General features: G+C 38.2%; 2 protein-coding genes across 3 annotated transcripts in view; both read right to left on the reverse strand.

The window, feature by feature from the left end:
- The window catches only part of LOC135771555 (protein Atg16l2-like), a 37,422-nt gene extending 26,008 nt beyond the window's left edge, over positions 1-11,414 (reverse strand). The window contains exons 1-9 of the mRNA XM_065281853.2: positions 11,088-11,414; positions 10,615-10,684; positions 9,459-9,519; positions 8,901-8,974; positions 7,623-7,874; positions 6,987-7,052; positions 6,666-6,746; positions 4,178-4,231; positions 3,865-3,970 (exon numbers count right to left, since the gene is read on the reverse strand). Of these exons, the coding sequence (XP_065137925.1) occupies positions 3,865-3,970; positions 4,178-4,231; positions 6,666-6,746; positions 6,987-7,052; positions 7,623-7,874; positions 8,901-8,974; positions 9,459-9,519; positions 10,615-10,684; positions 11,088-11,223 (900 nt within the window). The 5' untranslated portion in view covers positions 11,224-11,414. The remainder of the gene's footprint in view (positions 1-3,864; positions 3,971-4,177; positions 4,232-6,665; positions 6,747-6,986; positions 7,053-7,622; positions 7,875-8,900; positions 8,975-9,458; positions 9,520-10,614; positions 10,685-11,087) is intronic.
- A 657-nt stretch (positions 11,415-12,071) lies between these two features.
- wdr62 (WD repeat domain 62) overlaps positions 12,072-15,792 on the reverse strand; it is a 28,646-nt gene continuing 24,925 nt past the window's right edge. Inside the window, exons 29-32 of one of the 2 annotated variants that reach the window (XM_065281854.2) lie at positions 15,042-15,122; positions 14,115-14,819; positions 13,206-13,300; positions 12,072-13,007 (exon numbers count right to left, since the gene is read on the reverse strand). In XM_065281854.2, the coding sequence (XP_065137926.1) occupies positions 12,762-13,007; positions 13,206-13,300; positions 14,115-14,819; positions 15,042-15,122 (1,127 nt within the window). In that variant the 3' untranslated portion in view covers positions 12,072-12,761. The remainder of the gene's footprint in view (positions 13,008-13,205; positions 13,301-14,114; positions 14,820-15,041; positions 15,123-15,792) is intronic. The other variant, XM_065281855.2, reaches the window with a different exon arrangement.

Genomic DNA, 15,792 nt, shown 5'->3' on the forward strand with positions numbered 1-15,792 from the left:
TTGATGGAGATTTGTGGGATGCACATCCAGGGCATCCGTTGCACCACATCCCAAAGATGCTCTATTGGGTTGAGATCTGGTGACTGTGGGGGCCATTTTAGTACAGTGAACTCATTGTCATGTTCAAGAAACCAATTTGAAATGATCTGAGCTTTGTGACATGGTGCATTATCCTGCTGGAAGTAGCTATCAGAGGATGGGTACATGGTGGTCATAAAGGGATGGACATGGTCAGAAACAATGCTCAGGTAGGCTGTGGCATTTAAATGATTCCCAATTGGCACTAAGGGCGCACTCACATTATCCAAACCCAACCAAACCATGCCCCAGCGCGATTGTCACCCCTCCCTACTCCCCCAGTTGCACGCACTCACACTGTACTTTTTATCGATCCAAGTCCGGGCGTGCTTTCGTAATTAAGGTGCGTTGTTTTGAAAAAAGCAGGAAGTAAAGCTCTTTCTTAACACTGGAACCCACTGTAATGATAAGTCTGTGTTTTGTATTCGGAGTCGTTTGGTGCGCGATTACAGACAGCCCTCTCACATGTCATCATATTGCTTAGTTGATCTATCACGTGTGCAGCTCGGACATTTACGTAACCCTGCTGCTTGCATCAAAAGGGTTTTACGGAGGCAGATGAAGGTGAGAGGTCGCGCAACTGACGTCTTCACATTTTGAATTGCGCTCAGGCGCGATAGCGCTCACACCACAGCCTTCCGCGCCTGAGCCCAAGTGAACCGCGCTCCGGCCCACCTCTGCAACCCGGCCGTGGCGCGATTAACCAATCTGCGCCCGGGCGCGGAACAGAGCGATCACACTAGTCAAACAAACCAGGTTTTGGGGGTCAAACGCGCCCGAGCGCGGTTTGGTTTGGATAGTGTGAGTGCGCTCTAAGGGGCCTAAAGTGTGCCAAGAAAACATCCCCCCACACCATTACACCAGCCTGCACAGTGGTAACAAGGCATGATGGATCCATGTTCTCATTCTGTTTACGCCAAATTCTGACTCTACCGTCTGAATGTCTCAATAGAAATCGAGACTCATCAGACCAGGCAACATTTTTCTTCAGTCTTCAACTGTACAATTTTGGTGAGCTTGTGCAAATTGTAGCCTCTTTTCCTATTTGTAGTGGAGATGAGTGGTACCCAGTGGGGTCTTCTGTTGTTGTAGCCCATCCGCCTTTAAGGTTGTGCGTGTTGTGGCTTCACAAATGCTTTGCTGCATACCTCGGTTATTTCAGTTAAAGTTGCTCTTCTATCAGCTTGAATCAGTCGGCCCATTCTCCTCTGACCTCTAGCATCAACAAGGCATTTTCACCCACAGGACTGCCGCATACTTGATTTTTTTCCCCTTTTCACACCATTCTTTGTAAACCCTAGAAATGGTTGTGCGTGAAAATCCCAGTAAGATTGTGAAATACTCAGACCGACCCGTCTGGCACCAACATCCATGCCACTCTCAAAAATGCTTAAATCACCTTTCTTTCCCATTCTGACATTCAGTTTGGAGTTCAGGAGATTGTCTTGACCAGGACCACACCCCTAAATGCATTGAAGCAACTGCCATGTGATTGATTGACTAGATAATTGCATTAATGAGACATTGAACAGGTGTTCCTAATAATCCTTTAGGTGAGTGTATATATTATGGGCCCTATCATACACCCGGGCGCATTGCTGTGCATTATCACTTTCACGTCCTGCACCTATAAACGGGACGACAACAAGCGTACACTTTGCTTATTATACACACAGGGATGCGCATCTGCACACAAACATTTTAAAAAATTAAAAATTAAAGATTATTGCTTCGTCTTTTGGACATAAATAAGCAAGCTGATTTTTTGGTTTTTGAAAGTGCAAATATTGGATTTATTTTGAAATGCTTTTTTAAATGCTACCCCACAGATTTATTGTATGTAATGACTTTGTACCTCTGAATATGGTGAGATGAAAACCATTCATTTTAAGTAATAGGCCATAATTTTATCAAAACACTCACAGCACTCTCCCAGGTGCTGAAACAAGTGTTTGTAATTTTTTTGTAATCTCCTGTTTGTACAAATAAAGTATTTTCAGAGTGCAAACCTTAAAAATGTTGAATGTTTGTAAATTTTTCTTGTAAAAATACTTTTTGAGATTACAGTGATCATTTATCCATACTTTTACAGCAATTAATTGTACTTATTCATCCATCTGAAAAAAACGACTTTTAAAGAGAACCGAATAGGGAAAACCCGATTCTTGTTAAAGGCGGAGTGCACGAAGTGGCCGCCCGGCTCCCTTTTCCAAAGCGTTTTTCAAACATTGTGCACCCCGCCTTTAAACTAGCAAAAGTGGATTTGGACACGCCCTAAGTGCACTTGCGCCGTGCGCTTTAGACCATGTGCTTAAATCATTAAACTAGGGCCAAAAGTGTTATAGACACATATAAAATGCAACATAATGTGCATAACTTAACATACATGCAACCAGACATGGAGAGTACTAGAGTATTTTTACTCTACTTATGTACATTTTTCAAGTATATATACTTTATCAGAGTTTTTTTTCTCATAAATTCCTAAGTACATAAAAAATGTTGTACTTTCACTCGAGTAAAACTTTTACTTTATGAAATGTAGTGGAGTAAAAAGTGTGATATTATGCTTTTCAATGTGTTGAAGTAAAAGTTTTCAAAAAAATAAAACACTTGATAAAGTACAGATACTAACTTCACTACTGTACGTCTAATTTGGAGGAACTTCTATTTTTACTTCCTTTCATGCTCAATGTCATTTTTATATTGTGCACTAATGTGAAACAGAAACAGACTTGACAAAGATGCGGAAACATAAAAAACAAGCCAAACGGTTTGTTGCTTTATCCTCAAGGGGAAATGAAAGCTATAAACGATATCGTGATATATTTAAATTTATTATACGTTTAAATCTATTAACATGTCACATAATATCTTGTATAAATATTTCTCTATGCCTTTAAGAGGGATCATATGATGAACAATGATTAACGAGTGCACCGAAATGTATTAGAGATAAACTACGTTTCAGATATCTACACGATAAACAGGAAATGCAAATCAGATTTGAAACATCTCAATTTGAAGGAAGTGGTAACTCTCCTCCGTACCACAACTAATGCTGGTTCCTGGTGTTAGCTATTCAAAGGAAAATGGACCTGTGAACCGGGTGGCCGCTGCATATAACAGAGCTGCAGTGTGCTACAGAAAGACACTTTCACAGCAAACACACAGACGCTTTGTTTCATGACAGCCACGCCATCCACAGACCACCAGTCACCACTACAGGGATTTTCTTTCAAATTATACAGTACAATTTTCTAACAATTGGGTTTTTTGGGCAGAGATTTGCTGCTGCACATTTAAGACGATGTATCTTTGCTATTAAATTGTGGAAGAGTTGAACAATTGTTCAGTATGTGTGCAATTCCTGCACCCCAAATGCGGAGGCCTTCTGTATGGCCCATACCATGATCTGCCCCTGCTTAAAGCAAATCATGGTCCACCCTTTATTACAAAGCTTGTATTACATTGTGTCAAGGTGCACAAAATATATGTTTCTTTTTAAATAAAAGACCAAGTTTTAGATCTAAAACATAGAGGACTATATGTTTGCATTGTATAATTCCTGATATGATGTCTTCAAAAAACTTTAAGATGAATATTATACACATACATTAACTGTTATTATCCTACTTGCTTTTTAACTTGGTTGAGTCAGTTTCTATTTCGCAACATTTGCTTTTTTTTAGACCAGACCAGAATGTTACGCAGACATGATTGAATCTTGTGTGAATGATGAATCATGTTTTGTTCTGTGGAAATTGTTGAGGATGTTTAACGCACCAGTGCAAATATCGCCTTAGTTGGGACTCGGGCAGTCAGACAGATGCCTAATGGTATGTAGTGATCTTCCTCAAAACTGCACACAGATTTACCTCTGATCTTTCTCCTGAACGTAACACAGACAAAGACAAAAACGAGGGTCAGTGATATATAACATTATACACATAAAGTGAGTTTCATAGTTAAATGTCTAATTTACAAATTTACATTTTTTCTTCTGCTTCCTCTGTGTTAAAATGCGTTCTGTTGCAATGCATTGTGCAATGATATGACATATTGCATGCCATTAAATGTATTTTCTGTAAAAACTTACTCGAAAAAACCTTTGAAAGAGTTGATGAAACGGGGGGACGTCGCTGAAGCAGACCTGACAGTAAAAAGACAACAACTTTAAACTATGGGAACGAATGCACACACAGTCAAGTAAAAGTGAGTGTTTATATATGCACCACTGCACAGCGATTTAACTTCATAAGCGTGTACGTTCATGTAAACACCTATAATGCTTTAAAGTCATAAACGGTATAAACACAAACTGGTTTGGGCATGTAGATTTCTGCCACCATACCATGATTTTGTATGCATGTAAACACATTGGCAGGTGTTCTTGAAGTTAACTCAAGATTGGATTGATTAGACTTCAGTGCTTCAATTTTTCAGTTTGTAAAGAAAAAGAGAAAGCAAGTTTTTTTAGTAAACCTTCTGGTATCCTTGTCCCATAGACTTACACTGTAAGTGCATTACTGTAAAAAGGAAAACTTTACCTTTGATTTTACAAACTGAGAGATTAATTAATATTATTGTTATCGACAACAGCAATGCCACAAATATAACTTCAATTCAGTATATAACCTGAATGTTTTTACAGCCATATGAATCATATTGGATATGTGAAAATTACTGATAACTGTGTGATAATTACAGCGGTATGAAAAAGCCCCCCTTCCTGATGTGTGTTTGCCCCCTAAACCTAATAACCGGTTGGGGCAACCTTAGCAGCAACAACTGCAATCAAGTGTTTGTAATAACTTGCAGCGAGTCTGTTACAGCGCTGTGTAGTTTTGGCCCGCTCATCTTTGCAGAATTGTTGTAATTCAGCCACATTGGAGGGTTTTCGAGCATGAACCACATTTTTAAGGTCATGCCACAGCATCTCCATAGGATTGAGGTCAGGACTTTAACTAGGGGACTTCAAAGTCTTCATTTAGTTTTTCTTCAGCCATTCAGAGGTGGACTTGCTGGTGTGTTTTGGATCATTGTTCTGCTGCAGAGAAGTTCGCTTTAGCTTGAGGTCATGAACAGATGGCCAGACATTCTCCTTCAGGATTGTTTGGTAGACAGCAGAATTCATGGTTAAATTTATCACAGCAAGTCTTCCAGGTCCTGAAGAAGCAAAACAGCCCCAGACCATCACAATACCACCAACATATTTTACTGTTGGTATGATGATCTTTTTCTGAAATGCTGTGTTACTTTTACACCAGACATAATGGGACACACACCTTCCAAAACATTCAACTTTTGTCTAATCAGTCCACCGAGTATTTTTTATTTTTCCCAGAAGTCTTGGGGATCTTCAAGATGTTTTCTGGCAAAACTGAGATGAGTCTTTATATTATTTTTGCTCATCAGCAATCTTTGTCTCGAAACTATGCCATGCAGGCCATTTTTGTTGCAGTCTCTTATGGTGGGGTCATGAACACTGACCTTAACTGAGACAAATGAGACCTGCAGTTCTTTGGGTGTTGTTGTGGGGTCTCTTGGATGAGCCATTGCTGTGCTCTTGGGGTAATTTTGGTTGGCCGGCCACTCCTGGGATTTATTTGGATTTCAACATGATGTGTAGCTTTTGAGAATCTTTTGGCCTACTTCACTTCATCAGGCAGGTCCTATTGAAGTTATTTGAATGCTAACAGCTGTGGCAGTAATCAGGCCTGGGTGTGGCTAGAGAAACTGAGGTGTGATAAACCACAGTTAAGTTGCTTTAATCAGTGGGGCAAACACTTTTTTACACAGGGCCATGTGGATTTGGATTTTGTTTTCCCTTCATTTAAAAACTGCATGTTGTGTTTACTTGTGTTATCTTTGATTAACAGTTAAATTTTTAAAAGTTGTTTGATGATCTGAAACATTAAAGCAGGGGTCACCAATCCTGCTCCTGGAGGGCCGGTGTCTTAAGTAGGTGCTTCAGGTGTGTTTGATAATGGTTGGAGCTAAACTCTGCAGAGACACCGGCCCTCCAGGAGCAGGATTGGTGAACCCTGCATTAAAGTGTGACAAACATGCAAAAAAAATAAAAAATCAGAAAGGAAATCAACACTTTTTCACTCCACTGTATATGGACTGGAATTTTATTTTGAAAGGTAATACTATGATGTCATACACTGAAAAAGTAATCCCTCGAGTAATCTAGTTGGTCTCAAACTGGGGGGCCACAATATTATGCCAGGGGGGGCTACAGTTTTATGATATTTTATAAAATGCATTAATTTATTATTCATTTCTGTGTAATTAAAAAGCCCCTATTTTCAGATTAATGATTTTATGTGTAAAATGTGTAAAATTAAAAAATATTTGGATTCATACATTGTTTAAAACATTTGCAATAATGCAAGAAAACAAAATATTTAATGCTTTGAAAAATAATGCAAACAATAATGCAAAAAATTGTACATACTGTGCCTTTAAGCAAAATATAAGATGGTACTCAATTCACACTGCTTAACGTATACTTATCCATTAATATTCCTTGAATGATGATGATTACAGAAGTAAGATTGTTTTAAAGCCCCTCATTTCACCTGAAAAGTGGTCTTTCCACCCTTTCTGAAGTCTCACATTTTGGTGATGATGGTTTGGGAGGTGACATATTTCCAGACTCTCTGGACAAAAAAAAATACAGCAATATTAAATTAAAGGTAGTGGCTAATTTGACCATTTTGTGTCTGAAATCTCAAAAATCAATTCAAAGCATTTTCTGCAAATGTTAGTCTGCTTTTAAAAAAATACCTGGAACCTCTGTAAGCGAAATGTCTATGATCTGGTCATTTTCAAAAGCTTTATTTTTAAATCAATCATTAGGTCAGGTAAGGTGTTACTTCATACAGTACAGTGGTACTTACTCATCTATATTCACTTTCTTACTGGCAGCAATCTGAAGCTCTTTGTGGAGGTTGGCTTCTCGGGCTCTATGACAAAGAAAACGTAGAGTGTGAGGAATGAGCAGAAATCAAGCATTACACAATTTGGCAGTCGCAGGTGTATAAAGAAGTCAATGTGTTTACAATAAGTCAGTGTCCCCAAAAGATTCAGACACTTTTGTATATGAAGTGGAACCACTGTTGCTACATGTCATGTATCAGATCCTTTTGATTCAATGGGTGAATTTTGACATCTTGACATTACATTACATTTACATTAAAAGTTGAAACAAGATGGGACAGAAGTCAGGACATATAAAATTGAGCGCATCCAAATTTGCATTTTTTTAGTAGCCTTTAGTTTACATCAAAGTCACGAACAATGCATTGCTACTTGCTATTGCTATCAAGTGGCAAAATTTAACACTTTGATTGGACAAATGTTGAAATGCACATGTAAGTGCAAGACGAGAATGCATTTTAATTTTTTTAAAGTATCTCATTTTGCAGATCTACTGAAAAATAATTTCATCAAATTTGTGCGAAGGTTACATTAAAACATACAAAGATGAACTTAAAGCCACCATGCTCTAAACTGAATGTTATGATCGCTCTGACCTCACTCTCCTCTCATAACGATGGTTCATGCGGACAGCAGCCTGCTGTTTCGGTCGCATCATGCGTTCCACGATATCAGAACTGCGACTTTTCTCTTTCCGATATGTTTCCTCCATGTGGCGGTGCTTCTCCAGCAGGGCGTCATATTTCTGTTTCAGGAGGTGATTCCCTTCCTCCACTTCTGCTACGTGATTCTGAAGAGTGCTGTGTTTTGATGCCACAACACTGAGATAGTTTTGGACCTCATTCAACCTGATAACCAAACCCTTGATGAGTAATGAGCTACAACAACATGACACTTTTCCAACAGTTGCACTTGGAGGAATATGACGGATAAATTATGGATATCTGGCCCAAGCCCAATAATCTGTGCTTATAAACATCTTTAGAGGAAAAGTTTTGTAATCTTTTTATAAAAAAATGTGTTTATTTAAACTGTATATCTCTATAAGGGAGGGAAAGAGATATTTAGTGAAATGTCAAGAAATCTGTCCATCGGTATGGGCTACATTAAAAACTAAATGTTGGTTTCTAATCATTGATTCACATGAATATGTTGTCAGGTTTTTACAATAACTTTGGTAACAATCCAGCAAGCAAATTTTGCATTTAAAAGACATCTAATAGCCGTCCAAACACAGCCCAAACGTCTAGGTTAAAATTTGGACTGTCAGTGAAAAATTAATAGCTATAAACCATAGCTCCAAAGTAAACGAAAAAAAAAAAAAAAATAAGTAATTGAAGCCAAACAACTTGTAGTTATTTTGTAGTTATACATGCCAGTGGTTCTTAAACTGGAGTCCGCGAGATGGTGCCAGGGGGCCCCAGTTTTATGACATTTTATAAAATTCATTCATTTATCATGAATTCTGTGTAATTAAACCTAAAAAAGGCCTACTTTGTATATCTTAATGTTTTGTTTAATAAAAATTTTACATTTTAGAACAGTTTTTCGTCATAAATTTTCTTTGAGGGGGCCGCGAAGGAATGCACCATACACAAGGGGGGCCGCACACAAAAAAAGTTTGAGAACCACTGCGACATGCAACCAGATTACAGTTTATTTTGGCTAGAAGTGGGTTACTCATAGCCAGACTAAATTGGGTCTATAGTTAACCTAGATGGTAAAATGATGGCTATTGCTTGCTGGATGGAATTAGAGTCATAATTTCTAATTTTAAAATGATTTTCTTTAACTGGGTTGTAGGAATAATGTTAGTATTGACAGAAGTGACAGAAACTTCCTGGTTATTGCGACAAGAGAATAAATAGATTTACTTGATATGTTGTTCATCAAGTGTGGCTTCCTTTGTCTGAATTCTTTGCTGCAGTTCCACCACTTGGTACGCAAGCTGCAAGAAAAAAAACTGATCAGTAATAAAGTGAAAGTGCTACTGTATGAAAAGACAACCTAGAAGTCTTTTTTTTGTATTATTGAATGTATTTCCACAAGATCTTACAGCACAAATTAGCTTTTGACTCAAGTTAAAGTTCAAGGACTTTATACTGATGGCAGATATGAAGCAGGTTTTCACGTTTCCACATAAACTGCTTTCCAAATGAACTCAGAACAGCTACAGAGCTAAATCAAGATGTCTTAGAACCGGTTACGCCTGAAATTCAGACTACCGTTGGTGTTCAAGTGCAAACTAGTCAATTTATTTCCCCAATTTGTGCCCCAGCTGCATGTAAATATTCAGAATAATTCAAAGGATTTAATTGATGATACAGCATACTTGGCTAGGACTAGATTATTCACATTAGTGGGTTAGCTGGTTGTAAACATGTTTAGTTAGACAGATAAAAGTTTTTTTCTTGATATGCGTTTTCTTTTACCTCACCAGTTGTTGCCTTTAGAGATGCCAAATTATCCTCAGAGGAAGGGACTGGTGAATGCCTGTAGGACAATGAAAAGCAATTCTTAGAGATTATTCTGAGATCACAAAAGACAAATCTTATTTGAATTTGAAAAACACATATTTTTATCAAATTGATACAAAACGCACTACAGTGGTAGCAGTACTATAGTATAATATACTTTCAGATGGTTTGATATACATCATAGAACAGAATGATTAGCATATCATAAAGCTTGGTTTTTACACGACACTCCAAGGTTTTTTACATAACATTATGGTACATATCCAAAAAGGTAGACTGAACTTCCATCCAGGCCTGCCCTGTCTCCTGCCTGTAACTCAAGATGCTGGGATGAGCGCCAGTAAGAATAGACGGATGCCCAAAATAATACTAGAAGAATACAATCGTATTCCAGTTTAGATCCATTTTATGTGCTTCATGAAATGAAGATGTTTAACTCAACTTGATCCTTTCAAAGACACTACCAAAAAGAACCATAATCGACATCCATCACATATGCAGACTGCTATTTTTAAGTTTTATTTTTTTCTCTCCTCACTGATCTTAAGATACTAAAAGATATATCTTAGCTGAATATTTAAAAAGGCCATATACATTGCCAATAGTTCATACTGCTATAAACACTTTCTTAACAAGTGGATGCCAGAAGACCAATCAATTTTCTACACAACTTATACCTGTTGAGGTCTCTGGCAGGGGCAGGGAAACCCTAAACAGGCCAGTGCCAACAGTTAAAGCTTTATGTGATGACATCTAGGATAGTTCACCCAATAATGAAACTTCTCTCATCATTTAATCTCCCTCAACCAATTTCTTTGTTCTGCTGAATACAAAGGTAGATATTTGGGTAATGTTTTTTAAACAAACATGTTATGACCACCATTGACTTCCATAGTATTTGTTTTAGAAGTCAACGGTGCTTCTGTTTTCTGCTTGTTTACAAAAACCCTTTTTTGTGTGTTTGGATGAACTATCCCTTTAAGAATTAAGCATTATTTATTTTGACTAAATCCAATCTGTAAAGATCTGATCAGGTGGCAATATCTTAAAGGTATCAAGTCATGCTACGGTTTACAGTTACAGTAAATCCGATTTGATTCATTCATGTTACCTTGTTCCTGTTCCCAGAATACCTTTGGCTATAAGGGCTCTTTGTTTGGACTTCTCCAGCAGACTGTGATCTATGGCAAATACAGTAAAAGAAACTTAACATGCTGCAAATAAAGATGATGATCATTACATCTGATTTTTAAAAAGAGCCCAGATGACGGGCTTGCATGCATCTCACTTGCATGACTCACTTGCATGAGTTTTTCCGTTTGCACCCAAATGTCAACATTAACAAAATTAACCGATACTTCCTAATGCACACTAACTTTTCACTCACTGTACGACATATATTGCAGTTTTATTTATTTATTTATTGCAGTTTATAAATCCTTAATAAACATAGAAAATAGGACACTCCTTTGTAAATTCTTCCATTAAGACATTTCTTGACAGCCTTATCACTAATGTAATCATAATAACAGTTCCTTTCACAGGAAGGATAGCATGACCAAAAATAAATATGTTCAAACTTACATGACTGTATAATATCCTGAAACACAATCGTCTGTGTCACGTTGCGCTGTTTCAGTTGTCTAATAATGTGACGCTTCCAGGTTTCACTCCGTTTAACTTCAAAGTTTCTCGCGCGTTCCGACGCTGCCATGATCATACAGAAAAGCAACAATGTGCTCTCGCAGACATAATTCGTTTATATCCGCGCCGTCAGCTAGACATTACAGGTGTGTTTTCCATTCTGATGAAGAAGTAAACTTCAAAGTCAGTTGTGGTGAAGCTGTACGCGCTTTAACGCGACGCGTCTGTGTAGTGCCTGTAAACACATGTGGAAAACGCCTACGTCAGCTGCTGAAGATGACGAATGTGTTCGAAATCATCCGGGGCTGCGCAGACAATTTGGAAACTTATGTCAAAGCCGATCGGAGTTTGACGTCAAAGTCCTGCGAGAGCGATTCGAAAGCTGTGCTCTCGCGGTACTTTGACGAAAGATGCCGATCGGTCTGCGCAGCGCAACATGTCGTCAAACCCACCGATCGTTGCCGCGTCTCAAATGTAGAAAAGAAATGGTCAGTGTGATTGGCTTACATTATCTTTTTAAATGATTATTATTTGTAATTACTTATATAGCAAGTGTAAATGATTTTTCTAGATTTTAATTATTCCTAACAGATTTTAATTAAGTAAACAAATATGCCTGGAACTAATAACTTATAATTTATACTGTACAAATTTATATGGTAAGAAAATAAATATATTAAGAAATTCTGCTTTTTTGGAGCCACCAAAGAATCTCTGCTAAACAAAATTTAGTTTGCCTTTAAAAGGTGGTTAAATGTATTCTAGTCTATTATTCCTCTTTTAACACTACTGTACATTCAAATCATTTACACATAGTTCTCACTTCATGAGTAAACGTGTTCCTGTAGCTCAGTGACTATGCATACGGTTAAATATGTACCTTGAAAGAACTTTTTTATTTTTTAGAAAAAAATGCAAGAAACACATATTTAAATGTTTAATAATAAAATAATGCAAACAACAGATTAAAACATATGTACAAAGTAAACTCAAGAAGTTGCCTATACATTTCTAATGAAAGAAAAAGATTGCACATCAACATGAAAGCATAAATAACACACCAGTGACAGCAAATTGTGAGTCACCGCCTGACATTTGACAAATGTCAAAAATTCAGTATTTTTAAGGAACACGCAACGTAACGCAACACCTCGTAGTCAGTCTGCGTGGTTGTGACGGCACAAAATGTGTAAAACTACAAATATCTCGATTCAAACAAAGACCCTGAACACCAACCTTAGTACACAATTCATAATTCAACTTGTCACAGTTAAAAAATAATACTGTTTAAAACTGTACACATTGCTGGCCTGCAAAGTTTGCCTTGATAAAAGCCTTGAAAATATTCGAGGAAAAAATTTATTACAAAGTGTATGTACTGAAATGTAGTGTGCAAAGATTCAGATATTGTATACAAATACTCAAGTGTTTTGAAATGAATTAAACATTATTCATAAAAGTATGAATTTACATTTTTATTTAAAAACTTTTAAAATATAAAGGCATAAAATAAAGGTGCTTTTGGGAATATCCCTTCAGAGGTTTTTGGCCAAGCGCTACACAATTAGGGCTAAAAACCAAAGGCAAATGAATCTGATATATGAGACAGAGCAGTTACTCAAGCACGTGCGCTCCTTTTTCTGTCATCCGCAGCAAGAGCATCTCCGAGTATTTCTCCAACAGAGCAACAGTCCTGTCATCTCGGAGCTGGCGTCCGGGAGAGTCCTCCGGCACGGGGCGGCTGCTCTTCTTCTCCTGTGGGCAGAGGGAGTTTAACTCGCTCTGTACACCCACAAATGCCTCCTGTAAAATGCTCTTCATCTCTTCCTGCTGTTCAGATGACTCTTGTGTAGAGCACAACTACAAAACATAAAAATTCCACATTATTGAATGGCCTAAACAGCATGTATGATGTAAGAAATATAAATACAAAGATTTTATTACTCATCCTATTTTCAAAAATGAAAGAAAATAAAAGGTTAAGTGTAGTATTGAATATAGGTCATTAAAATCAGCAACAGACTTCCCAGAGATTGTAACAGAAAATGAAAAATCAACCTTGCTATAAAAGTCAGCTGCTTTATGGATTGTCTGCCACAGTTCATTCACCATCTCCTTACATAGCTGGACGCTCAACATTTCTCCAGAGAAACCTAAAAGTTACACAAAAGAAAGAACTATTATATGACATGTTATAAGCCCCAAACACACAGCAGCTAAAATTAATTGTGACTTAAAGGTGAAGTGTGGAGATTTTTACCGGCATCTAGCGGTAAGATTGTGAACTGCAAACAATGCAGCTCACCCCTCCCTTTCAAAATGCAAAAAGAAGCTATGGTAGCCACCACAGGACAACATTTCATTGTCTGAGACAACATAGTGACAAAATGCTCTGTACAGAACCAAACCGAAGTATTTAAATGTGCATGATGACATGACAGGTCTCTTCTGAAAAAATTACTAATACATACTATTACTAGTGTTGCCAGATCTTTCTAAAAACTGCACATAAGACTATAAAGCCATCAATCCAAACCCAATCTTTGGGTGTTATGATACTTGGGTTTTGTTTATCAGTCATCTTATGATACGCCAGTTGGTTGATGGGTATATGTCCTGCCCCTCCCCACACTGGGATTGGATGGCTGAGGGAAAATTAACATTGATGAGCCGAGCGATTCATCCAAAGGTTCATAATTTTCCAACTCTGGGCACTTGGTGTAGACAAAAGCAGGCGGCTGCTGGTGTTTTTTGAAAAGCAATGTGCCTCCATTGGATACAAAATACACAAAACAAACAACACCCCCTTAGGCAGCAACAAGAAGTGGACAACTGGGCGACAACTACTGTTGCAAGTGTGGGTTTGTAGTTTATTAATCGAATTCCTCTTTGCACAGTGCCCGCATTAAAACGCATGTGAAATCATTAGTTTATCAAATGTATTGTAGTGGGTGCACAGTACGATACCTGGGTCTTCTTGTACGCAGTCTTTTGTTTCTGTGTTTTGAGAGTCCGAGTTGATCACTGAGGTCAGACCGGATGACTGTTCATTCTCACACAACTCTGAAGACAGCTTATCCTCAACAGTGTTTTCATTGATTTCTGATTCTTTAAAGTTCCCAGGACACACTTCGGACCCAGTTGAAACCCTGTTTGTGATCTTAGGAGTCAAACTCTGCTCAATATTATTGATCTGCTGTCGACACTCTTTACCCAGTGAACGCATTTCTGTTGGCGTCACCAAAGCCTGTCGACGTGGAGTCTCAATCAGCTCTACTTTTCCTAGACGGTTCTTGAGCGATGCAGGTGACAGGCTGGCACGATCGGGGGCACCGAGGTCCAATCGAAGAGCTGCCCGAGCACTGTGGTTACCCGGGGCACGAGTGGAAAGGACTGATGTTGAATGAGAATCAGGGAGCATGTTCTCTTTACATTGCTCTACATTTAGGTCCAAATTCAAGGATGGAGTCTCTCCCCTGACGCTGGTCTCCTCGGACGCACAAACGTTCATAGCCTCCACCGAGTTGCTCCGGGACATCTTGGCACGGGAGCTGGCAGTGGGACCCATGTAACTTTGGCTGCAGCGTCCTCCAGATGCCTCACAAGCATTGCTGGCTGATTTGGTGGTGACCGCATTTTGGGATTTGGACTGAATGGTTTTGTTTGTGATTTCTGAAAAGGCAAAAACAAAATTGTTTAATAATTAAAAATGTATAGGTCTATACCTGTAAGCTGGATGATCAACCCTCAAACAAGAACAACCACCAGAAAACAGAAGCCAAGAAGTTGGAGATCAAGAGAGAGAGGACCATCAAGAATTTCACGTGAAATCACTCTGACTTTGTGGATTTAAGACCCCAGACACTAAAACCCACCCAACACAGTGTCACAGACCTCCTAGAGCAGTTTTCCAGCGGTACATAGATAAACTGCGGCAAGATTTCCGAGCAGACATTGAGGAACGCTTCTTGGGAACTGAAGAACAAGATTTTAGCAGATAATATATCAAGATAGAGATCCACTACAGCACTCTCCTGGTTAAGTTTGTGTACAGTACTTACAAAAAACACCAAGGTGTAAGTACTATTCCTGTATATTTCAGTTTAGCATTAGACAGAGCTTTAGTAAAAACAAGTTAGAAATCAATAAATATTCTGAAATGTCTATGCATATTTGAGAAATAAATAAAACTGTAGACTATAGCCTAATTCGGACAGGACTAGATTTCTCATATTATGTTTGAGCAATTGATGTTTATACAGACATTTGTGATTTTAATCCTGTCTGAATCTGCTTCAGCCCTATTCAGACGCAATTTGTTTTCCAAACGACAACTCTTTCACTCGACTTCTGTCATTTCATGTATCGGTTTGGATGGCACTTGGATTATCATGTACATTACAGAGGTGGGAGTGTCTGTTTTGTATATATGTGCATTTTAGATCACATGTACTAAAACATCAAAACTTGAGCTTTAAAATGGTATACTTAAAGGTGCAGTATGTAAAATTTAGCGGCATCTAGTGGTGAGGTTGCAAACCTCAACCTCTTGCTTTTGAAACACATAGAGAAGCTTCGGAAGCCGCCACCGGACAAACATGTCATCATCATAGACATCATAAACTTAGTAAAAAAAAGTTTGTCC

This window comes from Paramisgurnus dabryanus, chromosome 8, assembly GCF_030506205.2.
Source record: "Paramisgurnus dabryanus chromosome 8, PD_genome_1.1, whole genome shotgun sequence".
NCBI lineage: Eukaryota > Metazoa > Chordata > Actinopteri > Cypriniformes > Cobitidae > Paramisgurnus > Paramisgurnus dabryanus.